At 40.7% G+C, this 20,000-nt stretch overlaps 1 protein-coding gene across 2 annotated transcripts in view; it reads left to right on the forward strand.

Annotated features, from left to right (window-relative positions):
* LOC143298187 (peroxisomal targeting signal 2 receptor-like) overlaps nt 1-16,556 on the forward strand; it is a 22,293-nt gene extending 5,737 nt beyond the window's left edge. Inside the window, exons 5-11 of one of the 2 annotated variants that reach the window (XM_076610941.1) lie at nt 1,900-2,008; nt 3,689-3,798; nt 4,648-4,761; nt 7,936-7,991; nt 9,412-9,508; nt 11,903-11,998; nt 15,492-16,556. In XM_076610941.1, the coding sequence (XP_076467056.1) occupies nt 1,900-2,008; nt 3,689-3,798; nt 4,648-4,761; nt 7,936-7,991; nt 9,412-9,508; nt 11,903-11,968 (552 nt within the window). In that variant the 3' untranslated portion in view covers nt 11,969-11,998; nt 15,492-16,556. Of the gene's footprint in view, nt 1-1,899; nt 2,009-3,688; nt 3,799-4,647; nt 4,762-7,935; nt 7,992-9,411; nt 9,509-11,902 lie in introns of both variants that reach the window. The other variant, XM_076610940.1, reaches the window with a different exon arrangement.
* The last annotated feature ends 3,444 nt before the right edge of the window (nt 16,557-20,000 follow it).

Genomic DNA, 20,000 nt, shown 5'->3' on the forward strand with positions numbered 1-20,000 from the left:
TTTGTTGAAATGTGTATAAATTCCTTGACATAATGTTTTTCAAATGAGTGTATATTCATTCTTTTACAAGTACTATACAAACCACTGCACTATAATAAAGATGAATACATAAAGAAAGAAAGTACCAAGTTTGAACATGCTATCTTTTAAAGTTTTTGAGCATTAGCATTTTGAAAAATGGTATTACGAAGACAAAACACAAAACTGAGAAAACAGGAAAAGAAAGAGATGTGCTTGTACTCACAAGAAATCGCACATGTTGATGCTGTTTGAAGCTTTATTTAAGTGAATATAGTACCCAGGTGAATGGACTATAAAGATTAGATGTTGAAGAAGCAAAGTATGCGAAAAAACGAAAATCACAAAAATTCATGATTTTGGTCAAAATTTCACTACCGTGTCTGGCCTTAACCATTCTGCTATCTTCATTCCTTTGCATGTTTTCTGTGCACTAGCGTGTGCAGTTGAGGCTGTTAGGTCAATGGTTCCTGTTTGTACTACAGTCATCTGATGCTGACAGTGAACTGCAGGGTCTGAATAAATCATGTTGAATGCTTTGGAAAAAAAATAAGTAAGATTATGAATAATGATTATGATGATGGTATCAGGGTGAGTGTCCAACACTGATTTGTAACATGTAGTTCTACCTAAAAAACAGATATACAGGGAGATGGTTTTTGACTCACTTGTGTAAACAAAGTGAGTCTATGTTTTAACCCGGTGCTCGGTTGTCTGTGTGTGTGTGTCTGTGTGTCTGTGTGTCCGTGGTAAACTTTAACATTGACATTTTCTCTGTAACTACTTTGTCATTTGACACCAAATTTGGCATAAAAATAGGAAAACTTCAGTTCTTTACAGTCATCTTATATAAAACAATATTGCGCCTCTGGGATGGGCACAAAAAAATAAAGAATGAAGCCTAATTATATGCAAACTGCATTTACTGTTATATTTATATTTTTTGTATTCTCTAAACTTGGCACTTTGATCTGATATTCTGACCCAACAGCTAGAGCAGTCATTATTATCATTTTTTGTTCAAACAGGGACTTCTTTTGCTAAGCATGGAAGTTTTATTTATTTTGCAAACGTTTTGGTGCAGATAGTAAAAAAGGGAAATTACTCTGTAATGCTAGGGGAGTTAATTTGCTTTAAACTGATCTTTCTCATCTTAAACATTACATTTTGAAATTATACTCAATACATACAAAGCTTGAATTTTTTTTTTTTTAAGTGTATCACAAGTGAGTCTTGAAGGCCTTGCCTCTCTTGTTTGTTGTTGTTGTTGTTATTTTTGAAAGGTTGAAATGCAAAATTTATATGATCATTAAAAAGAGAGCCAAGAACAACAACAATAACAAAACCAGCACAACATTGACAAAAGAACCACAGAAAAAGAATCTGAAAGAACTCATGACACAAACTCTCTGTCGGCTTTTCTACCTGTTTGTGTGTGCATGCATGAAAGAGAGAGAGAGAGAGAGAGAGTGTGTGTGTATGTGTGTGTGTTGCATGACTGTGTATGTATGCTCACTCCCACAACCTCTTTATTAGCTTCTTTTATTCACTTTGATTCTGCTGTTTTTTTGTTGTTGTTTTTTGTTTTTTTTTTTGCAGTGCAGTTTGAGACATAAGTTTTTAATAATAATAATAATATTAATAATGGTACTTATATAGCGCTGAATCTTGTGCATAGACAAATCTAAGCGCTTTCGCACCAGTCATTCTCACGCACGCATAACTCTAAAACTGGAGAAACTAAAGACAAGGAAGAGGCAGGGAAGGGAGGCTGTTTTGGGAAGAGGTGGGTTTTAAGGACAGATTTGAAAGAGCTGAGTGGGTGAACTGGGTTAACACCATTTTTTTTTTAATATTCAGCTTTGAAATTTTCATTTCCAGTGGGATGTTAATCAGTCTCAGTCCCTGAGAACATTCGCTGGCCACTCTTTCATTGTGTATGATGCCGTTTGGTCTCCACAAGTTCCTGGACTGTTCGCTTCTGCATCAGGTGGATAATGATTTTCTTTTTCCCTCTTGAATGTGTGTGTGTGTGTGTGTGTGTGTGTCTGAAGTCTGAAGAAGTCTGAATGGTTTATTGTTTAGGCCTTTCTGCCCGTGACAACAGGGGTAAGGGAGCGGGGGGGGGGGGGGGGGGGGGGGGGGGGGTTGGGGGGGGGGGGGGGGCTTCTATGTTAGCATCCATTATAAAGAACAGCGGCAATATATGTAAAGCAATCAAAGGGTAGAAAAGAGAGAAAGGACATTGTAAGACACACACACACACACACACACACACACACACGCACACACACACACAGAGGGACAGAAAGAAGCAGAAAAAGACAAAAGATAGATGGGCAGATTAGTATGTAATCATGCATCATTAACCAAAGATAGTCTTGTTTCTATGGGTGAAGGCTTTGGACAAGAACAGAGAGAGTGGAATGCATGTCTTCGCATCTGCAAACAACGGTGACAGTGTGTGTGTGTGTCTTTGACTCATTCAACCCTGTGCCCGCCTGAGAGGCATGCGCCACTGATCGCCATTCTCCACCAGGCACGCCTGACAGGCGGGCAAAGAAACCAGTTTGTTTAAACCAGTTTCGTCAGCTCATTATTATGCATTAAACTGCTAGGTATGGGAAGTAACTCCAACTTAACTTCCTTCGTCACTGGCACACAAAGTTTCGCTCCAAAATCGAACTATTAGTGTGTTTTTTATCCAGTTTTCCACATCGATATGGTAAAACGTCGAAGGCTTACTGCGCAGTAAATGCTCAATGAAATTATGATGGACTCTTGACCCAGATAATGATGATTTGTCTTATAATTCTTCCAATAATTCTTGGGAAAGTGAAAGAGATAAGATTAGCAACTGGTCCAGACAAAGTGGCGGACATTTCAATCAACAACCTTGAACATCGACAGAAGCTGACATTTTACTGTTTCTGTTTTTAATTCAAAGTTCCAAGTAAACTATTGCATCCTTCATCTTGAGACTTCAGCAACTTGTGTCAAAATTATATTTCAATCATTGTGTGAAGTTTGGTAGCTATTGGTCGAGTGGTTGCTATAAATTTGTGCCTGAAGTGAAGCACCCCTTACAGTTGATGCAGCCAGGCCAAAACATGGCAGGCTGGGAAGATTGCTCAGGCAGAAGACCTTAAAGGGCTGAATGGGTTAACACCATTTTTTATTTTTTTCATTTGTGTGTGTGTGTGTGTGTGTGTACGTACATGAGAGTGAGAGAAAGAGAAAGCGTATAGTTTCAATTTAAGATATATTCTTGTTTGTAACGTTGAACAGAGCCTTTTCTCTGGCTTAAATTAAGTTTAGATGATCAGATAGAACAAATGGACTGATACTACATTGTCAGATGGAAAAGATTAATGTAAAGATATTCAGTTTCAGCTGTTGTTTCGGCGTGTGTGCGTCTGTGTGCGTGTATTTGTGTGTGTGCCTGTGTGCAGCACATCCACGCAAATTATTTTGTAGAATTATGTATATATGTCAAGGAAAGGTGATCACGCAAATGAATTTCTCCTATCACTCACAGACGTCTACTCTCTCCCTCCCCTTTGCTCCACACACACACACACACACACACACACACACACACACCTGCATATGAACACATGCACAAATGACTGAATTAAACATTGCCTTTTTTTTTCTTTTTTTTTTTTAGGGGACAAAACTCTTCGAGTATGGGATATTCGAGGAGGAGATAACTGCACAGTTCTGATCCAAGCCCACAGTGAAGAAATTCTGTCGTGTGACTGGTGTAAATATGATAGTGTATGATTCATTCTACTTTTTATTATTTCCTTGTTGCTTTCTCTTGTTGCTGTGTGTGTGTGTGTGTGTGTGTGTGTCTGTGTGTATGTGTGGTGATAGTGGTGGTGGTGTGTATATGACTGTGTGTGTGTGTGTGTGTGTGTGTGTGTGTGTGTGGTGATAGTGGTGGTGGTGTGTATATAACTGTGTTTGTGTGTGTGTGTGTGTGTGTGTGTGTGTGTGTGTGCATGAGATTGTTGTGTGTGCTTGTGTGTGTTTACTTTTTTGTGCTTCATTTTAGTGATACCAAAAGTAGACAGTTGTACATTTAGTATCAGACCATCAAAAATGTCACACATTGTTCTCCAAAGTTTCCAAAACAATGGCAGAAAAGATTTATTCAAACATGAAGATTTATCCTGGTTTCAGACATTTTGGGGTGAGAAAAGGTTCTGAAGCTCTTACCACCGGTGCTAAGTATACAGGTAGAAGCACAAACTCTTTGTCATGTGAGTGTGAGAGATATATAAGCGAACATTTAGCCAACTATGAAAATGTATCTTTTTTGTTTTCCAAATGAAATCAGATTAGCCAGTCTCGACCAGTTTGCATGAGTGATTTGACAATGTCTTCTTGCCAGAACACATAACAGCATAGGACATGACACCTGTCAGTCTCATAATTACTGAATCACAGAGCTTCATAATGAAAGATGAAGATTTTGTTTGTTTGTTTCTGTGGTATTCCAGTAATGTAGGTACATACCTGGCAGGATCCATTTGTTTTACATAAAAACAAACAAACGAACAACAACAACAACAACAAAAAACCAACAAAAGCAGCTGTCTTCTGTTTTAACTTCTGTTTCAGAACCAGGTCTTTTCAGGCGGCGTAGATGGTTTGATCAGAGGGTGGGACATTCGATCGCCACATCTGCCGTTTTGTGAGATGCGAGGCCACCGATACGCCATCAAGAGAATAAGGGTATGGCTGAGATGTTATAATCATTTCAGCTAGATTTATATTATGACAAGTCAGTCAGTCAGTTATGCCCATCACTCCCCCCAGAGCATAGGCCGCTCACAGCAGTCCGCCAGAGTCCTCTGTCCTGGGCTGCCCTTTCTAATTGTCTCCAGGTGTGCCCCATCTTCTTGGTGTCTGCCTCGGGGTCACGTCGCCAGATGTTTCTTGGCCTTCCTCTCTTCCGTTTGCCCTGGGGTTTCCATTTCAGTGCCTGCCTGGTGATGTTACTGTCTGGCTTCCTCAGGGTGTGCCCGATCCATCTCCATCTTCTGCGCCGAATCTCGTCTTCGGCTGGCAGCTGGTTGGTACGCTGCCACAGGTCTGCGTTGCTGATAGTGTTGGGCCAGCGTATCTGGAGGATCCTTCTCAGGCAGCTGTTGATGAAGGTCTGCACTTTCCTGATGGTGGTCTTTGTTGTCCTCCATGTCTCTGCTCCATACAGAAGGACTGACTTGACGTTGCAGTTGAACAGCCTGATCTTCATGCTAATTGACAACACCTTGGAGCTCCAGATGTTCTTCAGTGCCAAACTAGTGACAAGTGCTGAACTAAATTTTATTTTGCGGAGAGATTCGTTCCTTCTCCTTTATTGGTCAGATAAAATTCTGTACAGATTTGATTACTGCTGGTGCCATTAATCCCTTGACTGCTGAAACTTGGTGAATTGTGATGGCAGTGAGTTTCAGTTTCACAAGAAAGCATTACTGCGCTCAGACAAAATCCATATACACTCCTCATCTGCTTGCTAGGCAGATGCCTGACCAGCAGCATGGCCTAACACACTTAGTCAGGCCTTGAGTGCATGCATGTTATATCTGTATACCTATCAGAGTGGATTTCTTCTACACAATTTTGCCAGAGGACAACTCCATTGTTGCCTTGGGCTCTTTTTCAGTGCGCCAAGCATGTACTGCTCACGGGACCTCTTTTTATCATCTGAATCCGAATGAGATAAGCGTCTTAACCATTCTACCACCTTCCTTCTTCTTATGGATCAGTGTGGCATGAATCTAAAGTAAATTTTCTACTTTTAATGTATTTCTAAATGGTGCCAATGAATGATTTTTTTTTGCTGAATAAAAGTAATGCCGTGTACAGTAGGGAGTAGTCCAAATTAAGAAAGGTGACTGAGATCATGATCTGTATGTTCAGTTATTGTATTGTATCATATTTTTCTTTTTGTCACAACAGATTTCTTTGTGTGAAATTCAGGCTGCTCTCCCCAGGGAGAGCGCGTCGCTACACTACAGCGCCACCCATTTTTTTGTATTTTTTCCTGCATGCAGTGTTATTTGTTTTTCCTATCGAAATGGATTTTTCTACAGAATTTTGCCAGGAACAACCCTTTTGTTGCCATGGGTTCTTTTATGTGCGCTAAGTGCATGCTGCACACAGAACCTTGGTTTATCATCTCATCCGAATGACTAGCATCCAGACAACCACTTAAGGTCTAGTGGAGGGGAAGAAAATATCAGCGGTTGAGCCGTGATTCAAACCAGCGCGCTCAGATTCTCTCGCTTCCTAGGCGGACGCGTTACCTCTAGGCCATCACTCTACTCTCTGTGAGATGACGGCCCTTCTCTGACAAGCATACTAATCAACAGCAGTCAAGGGGTTAAAGCTGTATACAGTGACTAGGTTTGAACGTTTTCTTTACAGCATTATGGGTCAGTAGAGATACGTACTTTCCATAGAGGCACAGTCCTTTCCTGTAGGTCAAGAAGGTCGGACCTATATATTTGTTTGTTTTTGAAGATAGGCATTCTGAAATTGTTCCATACTTTGCCAGTGAGAAGCTTGAGAATGTCCTGGAGCATGAAAAGAGTTATAACCTTGAACTCTTTCACTGCGAAGTTTCTGTGTGAAAAACACTCCACAGTGCCAAACATTTTAGAAACAATGCTCTCAGTCACAGGTGTCAGTTCATGTCAGAACAACACAGTGGGCCTGTTCACTTCAAACTTGGTCAGGGGGCAAAGTTTAGTCATTGTTCTATTGGCAGGAAACTGGCTGCAGCTGTCGAGCTTTGTTACAGTGTGAAAAATGGTCTTACTAACAAGACGCTCAATGTCGACAAAAGTCACCTATGGCGGTGCACTGTCTAGTCAGCTAAAGTTGCCTATGGTGGTGAAAGAGTTAAAGGACGTAACTGGTTCCTTTCTGACCCATGATGAATGGGCAGGTTTAACTCTCTCCATACGAACGGCGAAAGAGACGACGTTAATAGCGTTTCAGCCCAATTACCATCATCAAAATATTGCAAGCGGAAGGCTCTTATACTGAAGAGGTGAATGTTGACAAAGAATACCACAGTTCTGACGACGGAAGCTAAAGGTTGGGTCATTCAGACACCCACTGGACATCCGAGGGGTCTGTGTAGTGGAGAAGAGAGGACTGGCCGTACTGAGTGAGTTAAAGAATTCTCAGTTCGTTTCAGTATGTTATAGAAACTTTAAAATGTCCAACATAAATGGCTCCTAAGCACAGCTTGGAGCTGCGGAAACAACAAAATGAAAAAAATTACTTAAAAAAAAAGAAGTTATATCTAATTACATAGCATGGTCTTGAAAAGAATGTATGTTTGACAATTTTTTCCTCCATTTTCTCCTTTAAAGAAAAAACAACTTTAGCTAGTGTTTGACAAGTTCATTAAAAAAAAAATTGTTTAGACAAGACATTATTGTTTATTTTCGAGCGTAATAGACACATAAACATTGAGTGATACATGTAGAAAGATATATATATATATTTTTTTTTTCTTTGGGGGAGGGGGGGGGGGTTGGGAGTGGGGGGGGGGGATTACATCTAGCTCAAAAAAAAAAAAAAAAAAAAAAAGAGAGAGAGAGAAAGAAATGGAGAGATACAGATAGAAAAAGAGGGAAAGAGAGAGAGGTTTGGGGGAACAGGGAGAATACTAGGCAGACAAATGGGGAAGAGGGAGGGAGGGAGAGAGAAAGAGATGGAGAGGGGGTTGTCAGAGAGAGTGAGAGAGGCAAATAAGGAGACAGAGAGCGAGCGAGAGAGATGGGGGCTGATGTATGGCTTGCTTTGAAGCTTTTTTTTTTTTTTTTTTCTTTTTTTTGTTGTTGCCTACCTCAGTTTCATTATTTTGGTTCTTTTTGTTCCTTTTTGCAGACGTCCCCATTCATGGCAACATGTATAGCCTCTAGCTCGTATGACTTTTCAGTAAGGTAAGATGTGACGTTGGTTTGTATGATACTGTCTCATAATTTTTGTGTTCATTAAACTTTTCAGTGCTGCGAAGATTTGCAGCCTTTGCACCCTCCTCTGCCTTTGAGGTTTTAGCAGTATCTCTTTTTTGAGGTTTTTTTTTTTTTTTTTGATTAATTTTATTTTGTTTCATTTTTTTGTGATTCAAAAACTAAAAGAATGACAGTTTGCATAAATCATTCACAGTCAGTTTCACCACCTGTCAACGCTTACAAAAACAATCATTCTGAATATTGTCAAGGTCAAAAGCACTGTATACTTTAAAAGAAGTGAAGCATGTCTATCTAGCCATGGTTTATGGCCATCAGGGCTATCACTCCCCCCGGAGCTATAATCATAAACAAAATTTGTAACAAAAACAACCCAAAAAACAAAACAAAAAAAGGGTGAACTGTGCCCAAACTATGTCGTCAAGTTGCCAGGACGTTGATTGAGAGTTGTGTCCCTTACCTAATCATTTACACTTGGTGAAACGAAAGATCCAAAACCCAATTTGATGAACAGTGATTACAAGCTATGATATGTGTATGTGTGTTCTTTGATTTAACATCTATTCACATTGTGTGATTTTAGACTGGGAAAAAAAAAAATATATACAGGCCTAAAGGAGCCTAATATAAGATATAAGCATGGTGGGGGGAAAATAAAAAAACAAATGTCCAACAGGACTGTGAAGCAAGTTATATGTGTGTGTGTGTATTTGAATGTGTATGTTTGATTGTTTAATTGTGTGTGTGTGTGTATGTGTGTGTGTATGTGTGTGTGCACGACAGCAGGCATGTGTGCGTATGTGTGTGTGTATGTGTGTGTGTGTGCGTGCTTGCACGACGGTATGCATGTGTGCGTATGTGTTTGTGTGTGTGTGTGTGTGTGTGCACGACGGTACCCATGTGTATATATATGTGTGTGTGTGTGTGTGTGTGCACGACGTCACGCATATGTGCGTGTGTGTGTTGTTTTATTGTGTGTGTGTGTGTGTGTGTGTGGGCACTTTGGCACACATGTGTGTGTATATGTTGTTGTTGTTTGGTTGTTTTTTTTTGTGTGTGTGTGTGTGGGTGTGTGTGCACAACGGCACGCATGTGTGCGTATATGTTTTTTTTTTTGTGTGTGTGTGTGTGTGTGTATGCACGACGTCACGCATATGTGCGTGTGTGTGTTGTTTTATTGTGTGTGTGTGTGTGTGTGTGCACAACAGCACGCATGTGTGTGTATATGTTGTTGTTTTTTTGTCTCTGTGTGTGTGTGTGTGTGTGTGTGTGTGTGCACAATGGCATGCATGTGTGTGTATATGTTGTTGTTTTTTTGTCTGTGTGTGTGTGTGTGTGTGTGCACAACAGCACGCATGTGTGCGTACGTAACAGTATGTGTGTGAAACAGGGTGTGGGACACGGCGCGGGAGAAGATGCTGGAAGTGGTGGAGCACCACACAGAGTTTGTGTATGGGCTGGACTTCAACCTCCATGTGCCTGGACAGGTACACAGCTCTGCCTCTCCCAGTTTCCTTTTTTTCTTTTCTGTTTTTTTTTTTTTTTTTTTTTTTTTTTGACTCACTTGTGTAAACAAAGTGAGTCTATGTTTTAACCCGGTGTTTGGTTGTCTCTGTGTGTGTGTCTGTCTGTGTGTCCGTGGTAAACTTTAACATTGACATTTTCTCTCCAAATACTTTGTCAGTTGACACCAAATTAGGCATAAAAATAGGAAAAATTCAGTTCTTTCCAGTCATCTTGTTTAAAACAATATTGCACCTCTGGGATGGGCACAAAAAAATTAAAAAAAGAAGCCTAATTTTTGCAAACTGCATTTACTGTTTATATTTTTTGTATTCTCTAAACTTGGCACTTTGACCTCTTATTCTGACACAACAACAAGAGGAGTCATTATTATCATTTTTTGTTCAAACAGGAACTTCTTTTGCTAAGAATGGAATTTTTATTTATTTTGCAAACGTTTTGGAGCAGATAGTAAAAAAGGGAAATTACTCTGTAATTAATGCTAGGGGACTTAATTTATCACAAGTGAGTCTTGAAGGCCTTGCCTGTCTTGTTTTTTTGTTGTTGTTTTTTTCTGTGCCCCAGATTTTGTGACATTTTTTGTTTTCCATAACATTTCAATGATCATGGGGTGGGGGTGGGGGCAAAGATTCTACTAAGGGAGTTGATTTAGGTTTAAAAAAAATGTTGACAGGGACGTAACATTTTGTTTTCTGTCATATTTCGAAGATGATGGGGATGGAGGTACTCTCATGATTTATCCTGGAACAATAAGGCTTGAGAGATGCAGTGCCAGGTTTCCATTTTTTTTTAGTTTTGAATAAGAGACAGTGGCAGTCAAACTGCATTAGGCGTCTCCTTAATGATTTTGACGATGTCATAGGAAATAGATATTTGTTGAAAAGGATCTTTATGGGATTGTTAACTGTCTGACAGGCTCATATATGCACACACACACACAAAGTACATGCACACAGATGCACACGAACAAAAGCATACATGCACACACACACACACACACACAAACACACATAAACACACACACACACACACACACACACACAAACAACAACAACAAAACAACACACACACACACACACACACACACACACACACACACACACACACAGAGTAAGATGCAGACAGGGAGAAACAGAAAAAGAAAAAAAGGTTTGCTTATGGTCAGGCCTCTTTCTCCATGGCTCAGAGTAGAAGTTTTCTGGGTTTTTGTTGTTGTTGTTGTTGTTGTTCTGCATGCTACAATAGGTTAAACGGAAAGCCAAAAGGTTTCTCATAGCCTTTAACAGCCACTCAGGAATTGATTTTGTATCTGTTGAGTCTTGGGTTCAGCATAGGAAGGTGGGGCCCAATCCTCTCCTCATTTCCATTTTAACCTTCCTCAACTGAAAGTAGGTACCCATTCATACATGGGTTGACGGGCGCAATAGCCGAGTGGATAAAGCTGTTGGTCTATCAATCTGAGGGTTCTGGATTCGAATCTCGGTAACGGCGCCTGGTGGGTAAAGGGTGGAGATTTTTCCAGATCTCCCAGGTCAAGATACGTGCAGACCTGCTTGTGCCTGAAACCCCCTTTGCGTGTATACGCAAGCAGAAGATCAAATACGCACGTTAAAGATCCTGTAATCCATGTCAGCGTTTGGTGGGTTATGGAAACAAGAACATACCCAGCTTGCACACCCCTGAAAACGGAGTATGGCTGCCTACATGGCAGGGTAAAAACGGTCATACATGTAAAAGCTCACTCGTGTACATGTATACGAGTGAACATGGGTGTTGCAGCCCATGAACGAGGAAGAAGAAGAATACGTGGGTTGATTGAGGAAAATCTTGAGTTAAGTGCCTTTCCTCAGCATGAAACACCTTGACAGAGTGGAGCCTTGAGCCTGATTACTTGTCAGCACTGGATCAGAAGTCTGCCATGGTGTCGTGCTGTGACAAACTTCTGATAAACTTTTTTTGCCTTCTGATCTTTCACAGTTTGGTTTGGGGCTTCACCGTGATCTGAACGTTCACACTGTGATATTTTTTTTCTCTCTGTGTGTGAGTGTGTTTTTCCTTCCTTTTTTTTTTGTGTGTGTGTGTGTGTGTGTGTGTGTGTGTGTGTGTGTGTGTGTTTGTGTGTGCCTCTGTGTGTATGCCTCTGTGTGTGTGTGTGTGTATGGGTGCTTCTGTGTGTGTGTGTGTGTGTGTGTGTGTGTGTATGCATGCTTTTGTGTGTGTGTGTGTGTGTGTGTGTGTGACTGCGTCTGTATGTGTATACCACAGAGGTCAACAAAAACCAAAAACAATGTATATCTCTTTTTGTCAGTGTATCAGAGAGGGGAAAAAAAAACCCAAAACATTATTGTCTGTTTCAGCTTGCTGACTGTGCATGGGATGGGATAGTCCATGTGTATCAACCACAGTCCTGTATTCCTTCATGAATGTGCTCAAGTGTGCATACATGACGGAGTGTGAGCACAGATTTGTGACTTTGCAGTGTGTGTGTGTGTGTGTGTGCATGTGTACGCGTGCGTGTCTGTGTCTGTGTGTGCATTTGTGTTCATATGCATGCATTAGTTCTTTATATTACATGTAAGAGGATTTTCCTCTGTGTGTGTGTGTGTGTGTGTGTGTGTGTGTTTTATATGTGTATACATGCATGAAGTTCTTTGTATATTTGTGAGCATTTTTCTGTTGGTGTGTGTGTGTGTGTGCGGGGGGGTGAGGGTGTGTCTGTGTGCATGTGTGTGTGAGTGAGTGTGTGTATGTGTTTGTGTGTGTGTGTGTGAGTTAGAGAGAGAGAGAGAGAGAGAGAGTGTGTGTGTGTGTGTGTGTGAAAATGTGCCTTCCCTGGTGTATGTGTGAGTTTGCTGGTCTGTCTGACCCTCACAGTCACATGTGAATGTCAGGAAGTCTTCAGAAGATGCTGAGCGTATGTATAAGATGCCAAAGAAGGGTTATTTAATTTAAAATTGTTTATATTGTTGATTGATATACATGTGATTTTCTTCCTCTTTTTGTGTCTCTTGTACACACACACACACACACACAGCCACACACCATTCTTACACTCCCAAAATATTAATGATATCATGTGGCTACATGAGACAGTAACAGCTGATAAAGAACAGTATATTACTACTTAATGTAAACCATGAACTGAAGACCTCAGTATTACTATAAGCATTTGAATTGTCTCCCTGGAGAGAACTGGTAAAAATAGACTTTTTTGTTTGATTGTTTGTTTTGTTTTTGTCCATTGGTTTTATATATATATATATATATATATCAGCTGATGAATGATACATGGAAAGAATCAATTCTGAAACAAAATTTTGTATGCTCCAAACATTGTGAGGAGTGTCAATGGAGTATGGAGTGGAAAGACTGGTAGGCAAAATGAAATGGAAAGTGCCGCTTGTATACAATACACAATACACAAACTTTATTGTCTATACTTTGGTACAGAGATTTTCTTTTTGGCAGCAGCACATGTCCAACATAAGAAGAAAACAACAAACAAATAAAATGAATAGAAAATAAAAAGATAAATTAAATGGCACCAAATGGAAATAGCTATATACAAATATACAGATTACTGAAATTTACGTGCCTCTCCATTTCAGTCAGCCAAACCGCATTGCACATCTTGCCCCCCCCCCCCTCCCTCCCACACACACACACACCACACTCTTTTATTGCTTGCTTCCTGTTTTTTGGAGTGGAAAAGGTGACTGACAGAATATCAGTCTTTGCAGACTTGACACGCAGGCCTGACGGCGCTGTGTTGACAATGCTTGATGTTGGTTTGGGACGCAGGTTTTGTTGTGGAGAGGCTGTTTGCCGTGTGTGTGTGTGTGGCGGGATGCTGGTGAGCGTCTGTGCATTTGTTTGTGTGTGTGCGTGCCTGAGTGCGTGTTGCAGGGATGCGTTTTCTGGAGGGTGCCATGGGTGGGAGGGTGGTTGGGTGGTTTCCAATGTTCACTTGCGTGAGTGTTTTCTGGCACATGCTTCCGTGTGTGGAGGGTGTGGAGGTGCGGGTGGAGAGGAGTATTGGTGGAGAGGTGGCGAGTGAGGAACGAAATGTAAAGCGCTTTGAGTAGTATTTCTGGAGAAACGCGCTATATAAATGTCCATTATTATCGTTATCATTATGTTCTTTGTTTCAACCCCTTGACTGCTGAACATAAGATCAATATGGTTTTAAAAATAATTAGAAAAAGGAAAGAAAAGAGAAGAAAAAGATGAATGAATGATGAATGATCTGGATAGTTATATAGTGCCTATCCTTGGTTGGAGACCAAGCTCTAAGCACTTTACAAACACAGCTTCATTTGTACAACAGGCTGCCTAGCTGGGTAGAGCCGACTGACAGCTGCCATTGGGTGCCCATCATTTGTTTCCTGTGTCGTTCAATCAGGTTTCAGTCACACACACATACATACTCATACAGACACGTAACATTTTACGTGTATAAGTGTTTTTATTATTTACCCCACCATGTAGGCAGTCATACTCCACTTTCGGGGATGTGCATGCTTGGTATGTTCTTCTATCCATAACCCACCGAGCACTGACTTGGACTACAGGATCTGTAACATGCGTATTTGATCTTCTCTGTGTGTGTACACATGAAGGGGGTTCAGGCACTAGCAGGTCTGCACATATGTTGACCTGGGAGATCGGAAAAATCTCCACCCTTTACCCACCAGGCGCCGTTACCGAGATTTGAACCCGGGACCCTCAGATTGAAAGTCCAATACTTTAACCACTCGGCTATTGCGCCCGTCAGGGTGAGGATCAAGCGGGAGAGTGTGTAGTGTTTGAAGACCTACCTTTGAACACATGTCTCATGAGTTTGTGGCATGTGTGGAGTTTGCCGTATGTGGAGCTTTCTAGTCTTTCCTTTGTTGTCTTTCAGTTTCATTTTGATGTTTTGTTGTTCTTGTTTCATTGTGGTCTGTGTAGTCAGATCTATTTTAATCAGTGTATGAAAGACTTTAAAAAGCGTTGGAAAAAGTGATGTGCTTTGATTTGTTTCACCATCATTGTATTGAAAGGGTGCTGGATTCATTAATTTTTTGTGGTGTTTAAAAAAATTCTTTTTTTTTTTTTCATTTCTTTACAGAATGGTTAAGATGCTCCTCTGCCAATACAGAGAATCCGTGAGGGTCTGGGTTCAAATCCCACTCTTGCTCTTTCTCCCAAGTTTGACTGGAAAATCAAACTGAGTGTCGAGTCATTCAGATGAGACGACAAACCGAGGTCCGATTTGCAGCATGCACTTGGTGCACTGAAAAAGAACCCATGGCAATGAGAATGTTGTCCTCTGGCAAAACCCACTCTGATAGATACACAAATATATATATATACACACACACACAGGCACTCAAGGCCTGACTAAGTGAGCTAGGTTATGCCTCTGGTCAGGCATCTGCCTAGCAGATGTGGTATAGCATATATTTGAGAATTTCATTTCTTTAACATTAATATGAGTAGTTATTTTATAATCCAGTTCATGGAATGTGCAGTAAAATGCAGAAGGAACACTTGTTACTGTTGTCATCACTGATTAATTTCATCAGAAAAACACACCTCGATAGGTAAACAGATATGTAAAGTTGTTTTCTTCTTTTCGTGTTTGTGTTGTCCGTGTTTTAACCAGTTTCATATTTGGTGATTTAGGTTTGATATGTGTCATCAAGTCTTACTTTTTTGAGTGGACCATGTGGTGTGGGGTAAAAAAAAAATATATATATATATTGTCTTGCAGAAGAAAAAAAAAAAAGAAATCAAAAGGTCACACTCCTTTGTCTTAATCATGTAATCTAGTCCAGTATCACATTTATTTTCCTTCCTGTTTCTGGCTCACTCGCTCACTCACTCACTCATTCCCTCGACCGCTGGGGTCGTTGGGGGGACATGAGGAAGATGTCATAGCTCGCCACGCCGTTCTGTTGGCAGCTGTCATGAGGAGATCTGGCATCGTCATTTTGGTCCGTTCCTTGACATTGTCGGACCAGCTCTTTCTCTCAGTGCCGTCCCCGTCTGCGTCCTCCCTCTACAGTTCCTTGCAGGATGGTTTGGGCTATAATTATGCATATAATTGCTTACCTGTCAAAATGCATTTTACTGTGGAATTTTTTTGAGTCAACTTTCCCATTCCCAGGGGTTGTTTCATGTGCATTTTTATTATTAGTCAGTATAATGATTGTCTTAGATTAGATCATGGTTGTGACTGTAAGATGATGACTGCTTATTACCTTGTATTATTTTTGCCTGTTTGAACTTGTGGACTGCTTGTGGAGGTGGTGTTTTGGTGAATTATTCTTCATGCTCAGTGATGTAAAATGGCTTTCAAATCCACAGAGCATTATATGTCAATCTTTGAAAAGCTTAGTTTGTTGGAAGTAGTTTTGAATGTAGAAATGTATTTCCATGTATGTTTTATATGTACATGAAAATCTAGCTATGCCAAGTCCCAAATACAGCGTTGAAACAATCACTCAATCAACCAGTCTTTTATTTCATGAGTTATTGACTACAAGGATTATTTGCGTTTAAGAAATGATATGAACAGTATTGATTCATGCTCAGATATAGATCTACAATAGGTATTTGTGTGATGCGATGGATTTTGCTTTAAAATTTTTTGTTATTTATTCTGCTGTGAATTTGTTATGTGATTTACTTTATTATTTATAGTAAACTGGAATTCAGTATGATGTGTGCTATTCATTATATATTTTTTTGATGATCGGTTTGTATTCAGATTGACGATGAACTGATATTTTTGTACTATTTGTACATATCTGTTTTATTTTATTTAAAATGTTGGTATTTGGGGGTTCGTTTTCACCTCTTCAATACTAACCAACCCCCACCTCACACATTGGTAAAATGAGTAGATGTATGAGTAAATGAAAATGATAACTTGCCATATGTTCCAAATGTCTCCGTTTACTTGTCCAAATGATTATGAGTTTAATTGTTCAAATGATTATGTGTAATCAATAGTGACCAGAAATAAATGAAACAGTTTCTGAGACATGTTTTTCACTATTTTCATTTCTTGTTGAATTTCCTTTTTTTCTTTTATTTCACTGTGTGTGAGTGTGTGCGTGCGTATGTGTGTGTGTGTGTGTGTGTGTGTGTGTGCAAATGAGTGAAAGAGAGATGGAGAGAGAGTTATCGTTTTCCTTTCTTTATTTCTTCTTTGTATTTAAAGTAAGGTTTACCCACACAAGACTGACAACATCAAGAAAACAACAACAACAAAAAGTGAAAATACAATGAAACAAAAAAACAAACAGAAATGAACCTGTCAAGTAAATAACCCTACCGAAAGGCCACAGCCCATTCCATACACACCCCATCATCCTCAGAAATAAAATAAATTAAGAGAAAAGAAAAAGAAAATCTGATGACAACAGTTTAAGGGTTTGATTTATCATCCTTTCGCCACTGAAATAAAATCATTCAAAACAAAACACACCTCTTTTTATGTCCAGTTAGATCGGTTGCCCAATATCCATTTTTAACCCCTCTTCCAACTCTCTTTCACACTACGTTAATTTAAATCAGAACAGGCACTACTGAACACCATGGAGGTGACCCAGTATGTGGCCTCCTGGCGACCTAACATCGATATATAGTTCGTTGTGGACTGCCGATGCTGAGACTGTGACAGACAAACCTGGGTGTGGCCATATGTATGGGGGGGACTTAGAATGAGGGGCATAGGAGTAATGCCACTGAAAGGTGCAGATGATGGGGCAGCTAAAAAAACCAAAACACAACAAACAAAACTGTCTTCCACAGACTTACAGACCTTACAAAAAAAAAGTTAAGGACCCCTTCATAAAAGCTGGTATATTTTCTTGAAATGATAAAAAAAAATCAAAAGATGATATTTATGAATCATACATATTACATGTTTGATCTGCCACTGGCCTCTCAATTGACTAGACATACATGGTTGCTTCAGGTGCAACCAGAAGAATGTGTTAAAAAAATTAATGTTCCAGCCAAAAATGTCAATATCTGGTTAATAAATGATAACTAGTTTTCTCAGAGTAAAGAATGAAAGTGTGAGTACAAGAAAGCACCTCTGTTTATTTGTGGAACTCATTACATTGGCTACACATTGATTGATTAATATGGATACATAGCACCTATCTTCAGTCGGAGACTATTCAAGCTCTAGGCGCTTTACAAACATTGGGTCATTTACACAACAGGCTGCCTACCTGGGTAGAGCCGACTGACGTCTGCGACTGGGCGCTCATCATTCGTTTCCTGTGTCATTCAATCAGATTTCAGGCACGCACCCATGCACACCCAGACAGACATGTAACAATTTACGTGTATGGCCGTTCTGTTTATTTACCCCATTCACAGTGTAGGCAGCCATATTCCATTTTTGGGGATGTGCATGCTGGGCATGTTCTTGTTACCGAAAGCTGACATGGATTACAGGATCTTTAACGAGTGTATCTGATCTTCTGCGTGCATATACACACGAAGGGGGTTCTGGCACTGTCAGGTCTGCACATGTTGACTTGGGAGATTGGAAAAAAATCTCCACCCTTTACTCACCAGGCGCCGTCACCAAGATTTCAACCCAGGACCCTCAGATTGAAAATCCAATGCTTTATCCACTCGGCTATTGATTTTAGTGGAGCTCATTACACTGGCTACACACACCGCTATGTGCTGAAAATCAGCACCATTTCACCATGCCCCTGAGAAGAAAACTGTGCAAGTTCCCATCAGGTTCAGGTTCAGGTTAGGAGCGATGCCAAGCATCATAGCCTTGCGACTTTATACACCCCATCAGTTTTCATTTTGTTTTTTTTTGTTGTTGTTGTTGTTGGTTTTTTTGGTCTGGTACTCCCAAGCCCAGGCTCACTTTTGACCATCAAACATTGTTATCTTTATGACATTGTTGTCATCAATAAGCTTTTTAAAGGCATTCATGTTAGGTGCACGTTTGATTTCTGGGGTTAGTCTGTAACTAATAACATATTATTTTCTAATGTTGCCACTACAATGTTGACCATGTCTCCAACATAGTCATCCTTGAAGCACAGTGCAGCTTCTGCTCAGGCAGGGGAACATGTGACATGGTGTTTGCCATACACCAGTACAGGAAAATACTGACATGTCGGATCCGTTCCCTGTGGTAAATGGAGTGAAGCAGGGCTGCGTCCTGGCACCCACACTGTTCTCCATTCTCTTCTCGGCCATGCTGATTGACGCCTTCCAAGACTGTGACCGGGGCATCTACATTCAGTTTCGCACAGATGGCAAACTTTTTAACTTGTGGCGACTACACGCCAGGTCCAGGGTGTTTGAGGCACTGATGAGAGAGTTCCTCTTCGCTGATGACTGCACTCTTGCTGCACACACCTATGAGGACATGCAGTTCATTATGGACAGGTTCTCAACCTCCTGCAGGCGCTTTGGACTCACCATCAGCTTCAGCAAGACCGAGTCCATGTACCAACCAGCTAGCTCACAGAACGCCAGTGCCTCCCCACCACCTGCAATCAAGATCAGTGACACAGAGATCAAGTCTGTCGACTGACAAGTTTTGCTACCTGGGCAGCACCCTATGCAGCAACGGAGCCCTTGATGCAGAAGTGATGCTGCGCATCGCCAAGGCCAGCTCTGCCTTTGGCAGACTCAACACTAAACAGGCTGTGGAACAACAAAGGCATCAGGCTCAGCACCAAGATGAAAACCTACAGAGCATGACAGATAGCAGGATCCCGAAGATGCTTTTGTATGGCCAGCCGAAGGAAGGCCACCGTGAACTTGGAAGACTCTGAAAGCGCTTCAAGGACACCTTGAAGACAAACCTCAAAGACTGTGACATAGACATCGCTTCCTGGGAAACTGATGCCCTTGACCGCTCTCGCTGGAGGATGCTGTGCTCTAGTGGCACAAAGGCGTTTTAAAACAAGACAACGCTGGCCATAAAGTAGCGGAAGCGTGACTGAACTTGGGAAGCAGGGCTCAACTTCTGGAGACGTTTTCCCTTGCAACACCTGTGGGAAGTGCTACGCATCCAGAATCGGCCTCTTCTCCCATATGAGGACACACACTGACAGATAAGCCTGCCTGCCCACTCATCCGTCGGACCCCGACGGGAGACTCCATCACTATAATGTTGCATGTTGGCATGTGTTTCTCTCTTCTTCTTTTTTTCTTTAGAACAGTGCATTTTGATTGACTGGTCAAATTATATTTTGTCAATAAAACTGGTTCTTTTTAAACACACCCCTATCGATTAAAAAGTAGTACACTTAAAGGCCCACCCGTGTACATGGGTGAACCTGGGAGTTGCCGCAGCCCACGAATGGAGAAGAAGAAGAAGAAGATTGAAAAATAGTATTTTATTATATACTGCTTATTTTTCTTTCTTCTTCTTTTCTTTTGTTGTTGTTGTTGTTGTTGCAATCTCTCTTG

Source organism: Babylonia areolata, chromosome 23, assembly GCF_041734735.1.
Source record: "Babylonia areolata isolate BAREFJ2019XMU chromosome 23, ASM4173473v1, whole genome shotgun sequence".
Classification (NCBI taxonomy): domain Eukaryota; kingdom Metazoa; phylum Mollusca; class Gastropoda; order Neogastropoda; family Buccinidae; genus Babylonia; species Babylonia areolata.